General features: G+C 32.4%; 1 protein-coding gene across 1 annotated transcript in view; it reads right to left on the bottom strand.

The window, feature by feature from the left end:
* The window catches only part of LOC134697365 (phosphatidylinositol 3,4,5-trisphosphate 3-phosphatase TPTE2-like), a 30,989-nt gene extending 20,850 nt beyond the window's left edge, over positions 1 to 10,139 (bottom strand). The window contains exons 1-3 of the mRNA XM_063559598.1: positions 10,011 to 10,139; positions 9,239 to 9,476; positions 8,342 to 8,545 (exon numbers count right to left, since the gene is read on the bottom strand). Of these exons, the coding sequence (XP_063415668.1) occupies positions 8,342 to 8,545; positions 9,239 to 9,462 (428 nt within the window). The 5' untranslated portion in view covers positions 9,463 to 9,476; positions 10,011 to 10,139. The remainder of the gene's footprint in view (positions 1 to 8,341; positions 8,546 to 9,238; positions 9,477 to 10,010) is intronic.
* Between the last annotated feature and the right edge of the window lie 317 nt (positions 10,140 to 10,456).

Below are 10,456 nucleotides of genomic sequence, written 5' to 3' on the forward strand. Positions count from 1 at the left end.
AAATCAACTATATCCCATCTATTACATCAATTACCTGGTATACTAAATTACAAAGAAACTTAGTACATGTGAAAATGCTTGATCTGCAATGATTTTCACTCCAGACCAAGACTTTAGAAGAAACAATTTTTTTCAAAATTAATATAGATATTGGTATGATATTGCATATATACAATTTTCTATACAATTTACATGTCTCAAGAAATAACTCTGGAAAGAAAAAAAATGTTAAGGTACTGATTTTCAAACTGGTTCCAGATATTGCTTAAGGTAATTTAATAAAAATCCTACATGAAAACTAAGGTTGAGAGCACTAACAATAACACTTTTGATATAAATTATATTTTAAAGGGGCACATGCTCTTTTAAAATAGATTCTTGGCAATGATTTTGAAACCTTTGATATGAATTTCAAAAAAATGTGCAAAGAATCATACAGGTGAGAGTGTTCATAAGACCGGATGAATAAAGATGCCAAATTTCTATGAACCCCACATAGCAGTGTTCAGGGGCTACTGATGCACTTTTCGAAGGCAACTCAAATATATTTTTTTATAATTCTGCATAAATATCCAACAAATAAATTTATACAACCATAAGCATAGTAGATATTTAAATAGATAGGAAAAGTTGAAATGTGTTAGTGATAGATATCTACTATTTAATTGTAAGTGTCTCATTGTTGGCAATCATACCACATCTCCTTTTATTTATTTTTTATGAAATAAAAAAGTGATTCAATTCCTACTGTTATAATAATAGTTAGAAGTGCAAAGCAATTTATGGAAATAAACGTATGTAATAGATAAGGGAATAGATTTACTATTAATCTTTTGTTTACTTAAAAAATCATTTCTGTTTATTTAAATCTAGTCTGACAAGTGTCAAATTAATTTTTATAGCAAATCATCCTCGGGTAGGGGTGCATTATTGTACTACTAATCATATAACCCAGGTGAGTAGGGTGTAATACAAGCAATCTATAAAAACCTTTTAGTGCTATATCACCTACGCAAATTTAAACAAAAAAGTACACCCATTTCTTATGAGAACATTTTGTTTTATGTGTGCACTTGAAATGAAAATCTTATCTACCCTATATTCAATACATTTACAGAAAAAAGCTTTCTTTACTTAATTTCTTATACTTGCACATGTCTTTGTAAGCTGATTTGGTAGGAGGTATATATTTACATTTAATTCTTTAAATATTTGAAAAGAGGTGAAAAATGTAGGATGCTTATCAATCATTCAAAGGTATTTAACTTTTATAAACATCTCAAATCATAATTGGAGCAGAAATATTTTTTATGCCAACCATAGATAATCTGCAGAAATAGATATAAAGGTGGTATGTACATAATACAGTAAGTCCTGCGCAAACACTTCACAATTAATTGGAGTAAAGAACTAAATACGAAAAAATGAAGTAATATTTAGCTTTTTAAATCTCAGCAGCTTTTTAGTTAATGATACCAATTTAAGTGTTTAATTATCTTAAAATTTAAATAAGCTCAAATATTTAATAGTTCATAAGTACAAATACCCCCTCTATGATCAATTTATACACACACAAAATTGAATTATACAAAAACAAATGCACTAGAACAGAAGCTATGGTTTATTGAGAGCTGTCATTCAGTATCACATGTATTACCAATGGCTGTATTTCACTGAAGAAAACAGTAGTCATAGACTTATAGCAAATAACTGCTGTTTGAATACTGACCTTAACACTTACCATGCTGAATTATTTTCTGAAATTGTCTAACTTTTGTTTACAAGCAAAAATATGCAAATAACATGCAAATTAGCTTTACTCTGCTGCTGAGACATATTGATTTCTTTAAATCTCAGATAGTGGATCATGGGGCAGGGTAGACAAATCCTATTGAGGTGCTGCAACCATTTGTCAAACATCAAAATAGATATAGGAAGATGTGGTATGAGTGCAAATGAGACAACTCTCCATCAAAGCATATATATACGTGTCAAATGGCAATTAAAGAAATTCTGAATTCTTAATCACTTTTGGTATTAAGAGTTTCTCTCTATGTTTTATACTTTTCAAGATACATTGTAAGAGTCAATTACAAAATTGATTAGTAACAAGAATGTGTCAATAGTTCACAAATGCCCCACTCACATTATCATTTTCTATGGTCAGTGGAATGTGAAATTGGGGTCAAAACTCTAATTTGTCATTAAAATTAGAAAGATCATATCATAGGGAACATGTGTTTTAAGTTTCAAGTTGATTAAACTTCACCTTCATCAAACAAGAGTGCACACACTGAAATGTCTCGCCTTCTTTACTAATCCTTGATGCTTTATTACAACTGTCACATAAACTCAACATTAACCAAGAAAATGAAACGATCAATGAACCATGAAAATGAGGTCAATGTCAGATGAACCATGCCAGGCAGACATGTACAGCTAACAATTCTTCAATACAACAATTATAGTTGACTTATTGCTAAAAAATAAAGAAAAACAGACCAAAACACAAACACTTAAAACTTAGCAATGGACCCTGAAAATGAGGTCAAGGTCAAATAAAACCTGCGTTACAGACATATAGATCATAAAATATTTCCATACAACAAATATAGTTGACCTAATGCATAAAGTATTAGAAAAATAGACCAAAACTAAAAAACTTAACTTTGACCACTGAACCATGAAAATGAGGTCAAGGTCAGATGACACCTGTCAGCTAGACATGTACACCTTACAATCATTCCATACACCAATTATAGTAGACCTATTGCATATAGTATAAGAAAAACCGACCAAAACACAAAAACTTAACTATAACCACTGAACCATGAAAATGAAGTCAAGGTCAGATGACACCTGCCAGTTGGACATGTACACCTTACAGTCCTTCCATACACCGAATATACTAGACCTATTGCTTATAGTATCTGAGATATGGACTTGACCACGAAAACTTAACCTTGTTCACTGATCCATGAAATGAGGTCGAGGTCAAGTGAAAACCGTCTGACAGGCATGAGGACCTTGCAAGGTACGCACATACCAAATATAGTTATCCAATAGACCACTTTCGAGTTCATCCGTCACCGGAAAAAACTCGTCAATTATACGCGCCTTTATCATCGTCACTTGTGCGTTTAGGGGCGTCGTCACTTCCTTCCAATGTTGAGCGAGTGGTTGGAAAACTATAATTCTATATTGTACAAATTATTCGGCGAATTGAATTCTCAAAATTGACAATCAACACTGCTGTCATTAGGGAAATGTCAGTAAGTAACTACAGAGCAACCATTATTTCTAGTTTATCCTGCACAAAGACGATCACTAAGACGCTTGATGAACATAAATAGTGCAGGGATACAGGCGAGCCCCTCTATCTGGTAAATGACGTCATAAAGGCGTGTATAATTGACGGGTTTTTGCCGGTGACGGATGAACTCGAAAGTGGTCTATTACTTATAATAAGAGAGAATTTAACATTACAAAAAAAAGGACATTGGACATGTGACTGACGGAAAGTTCGTAACATGAGGCATCTATATACAAAGTATGAAGCATCCAGGTCTTCTACCTTCTAAAATATAAAGCTTTTAAGAAGTGAGCTAACACCGCCGCCGCCGGATCACTATCCCTATGTTGAGCTTTCTGCAACAAAAGTTGCAGGCTCGACAAAAACTACCTTAATTGTCCTTGACCAAAATCTTAAACCAAAAACTTGAACCAGAAGCAGGACAGACGGACAGACAGACAGACAGACAGACAGACAAATCGACAGACAGACAAATCGACTTACGAACTGACACACAGACTGAAAAACATAATGCCCATGAATAGGGCATAAAATCGTAATTTAAGATTGGATAAATCTGATAATCCATGTGTTACTATGTAATAATCCATTTCTCTAATGATTTAAAAAGAAAATTTTTCTTTTTTTCTAAACCAAAATCCCCTTAGAATGCCTTCTATTTTCCATGAAGTTGTCAATTGCATTAACACCTGTTAAAAATGTTTAACCACTTAAATAAGAAAACCAGGAAATCAGTTATGAATCCACAGTAAAACATATTGTGAGTCTGTCAGGTTTATTTCTATTTCAAAGAATGCTATAACTCCTGCATTGACAAAATTTATATATTCATGTAGTATATACATTTGTAAGAATAGCAGAGTCTGCTTTAATTGCTATGGGATAATAAATAGAAAGTAAACAGTAATTAGAACCAGCCCCACAATTATTATGAAGTAATTATTTGAAGTTTGTACCACTACTTTATAAGTGGTTAAGAAATTTATTACAAGTCACATTTTTAACATAGAAGCATCAATTAACGGGACAAAACATAAATTATTCCACCAATGAACAATTCCGATACATATGTTTATGCCTATAGGAAGAAAAATTGTTAGGATGATATATCGATTTTTTGGCAATGGGAAAAAACAAAACAAATTTTTTTTAGACCCGGTATTTTAATAGCACGAATCGAAGAACACACATTGTAGATCTAGGAACTGTTGTCTGTAATTAAAACAATTGTTTAATAAGAAAACAATGGCTATTTTAACTAGAGGCTCTAAAGAGCCTGTGTCGCTCACCTTGGTCTATGTGCATATTAAACAAAGGACACAAATGGATTCATGACAAAATTGTATTTTGGTGATGGTGATGTGTTTGAAGTTCCTACTTTACTGAAAGATTTTGCTTCTTACAATTATATCTATCATGACCTTTGCCCATTAGTAACAGAGAACTATATTTGGTAAAAATTTACATAAATTTACCTAATTAATGAAAATTGTTAAAAATTGACTATAAAGGGCAATAACTCCTTAAGGGGTCAATTGACCATTTAGGTCATGTTGACTTATTTGTAGATCTTACTTTGCTGAACATTATTGCTGTTTACAGTTTATCGCTATCTATAATAGTATTCAAGATAACCAAAAACGGCAAAATTTCTTTAAAAATTACCAATTGGAGGGCAGCAACCCAACAACCAGTTGTCCAATTCATCTGAAAAATTCAGGGCAGATAGATATTGACTTGATTAACAATTTAACTTCTTGTCAGATTTGCTCTAGATGCTTTGGTTTCATAGTTATAAGCAAAAAACTGCATTTTACCCCTATGTTCTATTTTTAGACGTGGCGGCCATCTTGGTTGAATGGCCAGGTCATCGGACACATTTTTCAAACTAGATACCCCAAAGATGATTGTGGCCTAGTAGTTTCAGTGGAGATTTTGTAAAAGATTACTTAGATTTATGAAAAATGGTTAAAGATTGACTATAAAGGGCAATAACTCCTAAAGGGGTCAACTGACCATTTTGGTCATGTTGACTTATTTGTAGATCTTACTTTGCTGAACATTATTGCTGTTTACAATTTATCTCTATCTATAATAATATTCAAGATAATAACCAAAAACAGCAAAATTTCCTCAAAATTACCAATTCAGGGGCAGCAACCCAACAACCGATTGACCGATTCATCTGAAAATTTCAGGGCAGATAGTTCTTGACCTGATAAACATTTTTATCCCATGTCAGATTTTCTCAAAATGCTTTGGTTTTTGAGTTATAAGCCAAAAACTGCATTTTACCCCTATGTTCTATTTTTAGCCGTGGCGGCCATCTTGGTTGGTTGACCGGGTCACGCCACACATTTTTTAAACTAGATACCCCAAAGATGATTGTGGCCAAGTTTGGATTAATTTGGCCTAGTAGTTTCAGAGGAGAAGATTTTTGTAAAAGATTACTTTAATTTACGAAAAATGGTTAAAAATTGACTATAAAGGGCAATAACTCCTAAACGGGTCAACTGACCATTTTGGTCATGTTGACTTATTTGTTAATCTTACTTTGCTGAACATTATTGCTGTTTACAGTTTATCTCTATCTATAATAATATTCAAGTTAATAACCAAAAACAGCAAAATTTCCTCAAAATTACCAATTCAGGGGCAGCAACCCAACAACCAATTGACCGATTCATCTGAAAATTTCAGGGCAGATAGATCTTGACCTGATAAACATTTTTACCCCCATGTCAGATTTCCTCAAAATGCTTTGGTTTTTGAGTTATAAGCCAAAAACTGCATTTTACCCCTTTGTTCTATTTTTAGCCATGGCGGCCATCTTGGTTGGTTGACCAGGTCACGCCACACATTTTTTAAACTAGATACCCCAAAGATGATTGTGGCCAAGTTTGGATTAATTTGGCCAAGTAGTTTCAGAGGAGAAGATTTTTGTAAAAGATTACTTTAATTAACGAAAAATGGTTAAAAATTGACTATAAAGGGCAATAACTCCTAAACGGGTCAACTCACCATTTTGGTCATGTTGACTTATTTGTAGATCTTACTTTGCTGAACATTATTGCTGTTTACAGTTTATCTCTAACTATAATAATATTCAAGATAATAACCAAAAACAGCAAAATTTCTTCAAAATTACCAATTCAGGGGCAGCAACCCAACAACCGATTGACCGATTCATCTGAAAATTTCAGGGCAGAGAGATCTTGACCTGATAAACATTTTTACCCCATGTCAGATTTGCTCTAAATGCTTTGGTTTTTGAGTTATAAGCCAAAAACTGCATTTTACCCCTATGTTCTATTTTTAGCTGTGGCTGCCATCTTGGTTGGTTGACCGGGTCACGCCACACATTTTTTAAACTAGATACCCAAATGATGATTGTGGCCAAGTTTGATTTGATTTGGCCCAGTAGTTTCAGAGGAGAAGATTTTTGTAAAAGTTAACGACGACGGACGACGACGACAACGGACGACGGACGCCAAGTGATGAGAAAAGCTCACTTGGCCCTTCGGGCCAGGTGAGCTAAAAATGGTAAAAACAAAATCCAGTTCTTTCCTGTTACCAAAGTGAACCAATTTTAAAAAGTTTCTAATGGGAATAAGGAATAAGTTTAAGACATTATTTGTGGTAAACTATATATCCTGCAATAGTTTATCAAATGCCAATTATTGATTTTAGCATTTGCAATACAAAAGGTTTAGAAATATACTTAAATATAGTCAAATATGTCGGTAACATGAAAGAGTCTTGAGTAACAGGACAACGGTAACAGGATAGAGTTGGTAACAGAAAGGATTTTTCTGCTTTATTTTAAAGTTTAAGAAAAATACATCATTATAGATTGGTCACAATTGGAAGATAACAGCAAACAATGTCATTTATCCTTTGAAACTGTATTTGCAAGATGAAAAATCTGCCTAGGTAATGAAAAATTCTAAAATAAATTCCTTGCTGTTACTATCTACTATACTAGAATTGCACAATGTTCTCTGCTGTTATCAAAGGGAAAACCCCTATTTATTTATTCAATAAACTGTGTATTATTTTGAAATTTATTTGATAAGGTGGTGATAACATAAATTAAATGAAATGGTTGGCATATAGTAGATAAACTTTGAAATTGTCATTAGCATCCTTCCTGTTACTGATGATGGTTATGCTGTTACTTTTTATCTGGTAACATGACAGAACATAACAGAAAGGAATTACGCGATAGTTTTTGTCCTTTTATCACATTAAATGTAAGTGTATTTCCTGTGACATATAACATTTAAAAAGATGACATAAAAACACACCTAATGTTGTGGTGCACACTTAAAATTATTCTCAGAAAGTGTAAAAAAAGGCTATAACAGGATAGAACACCATAAAGTATTTTTCTATAAATTCATACCTTGGATGGGCTTGAATTTTCAAACCTGGCTGCCTTTCCATCTATTTCTTTGTACTAATACATTCAGAAAAAGATGCTCTTCAAAATACATAATGGGAAAATAACTCTTGGTCTTGTAAACGTTTCCACAGGTAAAAAAGACCTAGTGGTAACAGGAGGGAAATCACCCCTGGGGACAAATTTTTTTTCTCTTAAAATTTGCAAAATTTTATTACATGCTCTAGTTATAATATAAAAAGACAAATTAGGGGCAAGTTTATTATATAATTTATCATATATGTGAGAATGGGACGCCTATTTAATAAATTTGGATATTATTTGAATGATTTAGTTTTCCAAAAAACACAGGGGACAACATGATTTTAGGGGGGGTTGAACCTTTAAATTACAACATTTTATTAGAAGAAATATAAGAATGAGTGTTTAATTGTCAGGGGTTGGTGCATTATATAATTTAGTTTATACTGAAACTTGAAATTTTCAAAAAAGATGGTTGAATAAAAAAATAATTGGGGACATGGAAAATCGACTTTTTCAGATATTGTCTCATATATATATATAACTGTTTGATTGTCTATATATATGGTGCTACATTGCATATGAATTATCTAAGAACTTCTTACCCTTCATAAAACAATCTAGCAAAGACTTCCAGGAGGAAGAGACTGATGATAACATGTGATATATTCTCTAAAGTATCATCACTGCTACACTGAGAACCAGCTAAGTCTATAATAACCAAGGTGAAGTCCAATAATATCAGTAACATCAACACAATACGGAACACAGGATGTTCTATTACTCTTTTTACAGAGGCTTGTAATGATCTACAAATATGCAAAACAAAATTATTTACATTTACATAACAACTTCACCAGTTTTTCTGTTACTCTCTTTATAGTGGTCGGTAATTATTTTTAAATAATATTATGTACACCATACATGTAACTTATGATAGGAAACATGATCTGAAGCAATACTTATTTATTTATATATTTATAATATTTCTAATGCAAAATATATTCATGACATACATGCATCATAGATATAGGAAGATGTGGTGTGAGTGCCAATGAGACAACTCTCCAACCAAGAAACAATTTAAAAAGTAAACCATTATAGGTTAAAGAACGGCCTTCAACACAGAGCCTTGGCTCACACCGAACAACAAGCTATAAAGGGCCCCAAAATTACTAGTGTAAAACCATTCAAACGGGAAAACCAACGGTCTAATCTATATAAACAAAACGAGAAACGAGAAACACGTATATATTACATAAACAAACGACAACTACTGTACATGCACTTTTTATATCATTCATATATACAAATACTTATTACTGTGAAATTATTTGAGTATGTGGTAAAGATTTACAAAGAATGAGGAATATAGTATTTTTCATACATGTACTTGCAATTGTGGTTCTCCATGGGCCTTAACCCTTAAAATTTACAAAAACTATTACCCTTCAATAATGAATCCTTTGTACAAATTATAATATAGACAATGAAATTCTTACTGACTGAGGGAAAGCTGTTGTTTGGCTGATGGATCATCAATATATTCAACACCTTGTTTTGTTTCTGTGGAGTATATTTTCAAGGTTCCTATGTCATCTTGGTCTTTGTCAACTTTAATGTGGACATCTTTAATATTAGATGATGTATCATCCACAGCCTGCAGATCAACAGAAGTATGAGCATTTGATGCTTGGTCTTCTCCAAACCTTTCATAGTTACTCATTTTGTGAACTTTGTCTAAAAGGATGAAAGAAAAGGACTTGTCATGTACTGATATTGTCTTGCTGATCTGGCACATACATGTATGCTATTTTTTTTAATAATTAAATTGAAGGCATGCAGATTTATAGAACATTTCTCCCAAGCCCCATGTCGGTGTATTACAATAAGGTTTTAGAATCACTTAATATTAAAACAATCACATACATTGCATTCCCACATGAGTTTACCAATGAACGGAAACAGAAATTAAACAGTTTGTCTTATCAACCCCTCCCCCTTTTCAGCAGTTCTCACTCTCAGGCAGTACACATCTCTTTGCCTAAACTTTTATTTTTAAAAAATCTATCTGTTTGACATCTCTTTGACATCTCTTTGACATTAATTCAACAATAATGTTTCTAAACTGAGTTACTGCATAACTTTTTTTTAAATATACTGTGAAGGAAAGGGGGTGGATGCTTGACAAATTCGTCTGCTAAAACTTTCTTTGTATTGTATTATACGTTTCAGTTTAACATATGTTAATGTTATGTTTTCCTTGGTATCTACCTGAGTTTTTTAAGTAAATTAATAAACTGCAGTGATGGTTATTTTAGCCCATGTTGTTCTTTTAGGTCTTTTTGTCAGTTCAATCTTGGTCCAAAAACTTTTACAATTTTACAATCAGTAAAAATGTTTTAACTCTTTTCATTGGATTAATTGTTGAATCATAAGCCAATCATAGTTCATTTCACATGCAAACTACATAAAAGAAAAATCGATATCGGACACATCTCCGGAAAAAATGATTTCCAACTGAAAATGAGGTTTTTTTTACAGATCTTTTAATTTATAAAAGGAATAAATGCAATATTGAAAAGGTAGTTAATAACAAAATGCTACTGTCAAAAAGGACAAAGTACTGTTTATTCTAAATTGAAGGATATTTTCAAAACAGAGACTTATCTAAATGCTATAAAGAAACTAAAACTGAGCACCTTGCACAAATGCGAATT

Source organism: Mytilus trossulus, chromosome 14, assembly GCF_036588685.1.
Source record: "Mytilus trossulus isolate FHL-02 chromosome 14, PNRI_Mtr1.1.1.hap1, whole genome shotgun sequence".
Taxonomy (NCBI): domain Eukaryota; kingdom Metazoa; phylum Mollusca; class Bivalvia; order Mytilida; family Mytilidae; genus Mytilus; species Mytilus trossulus.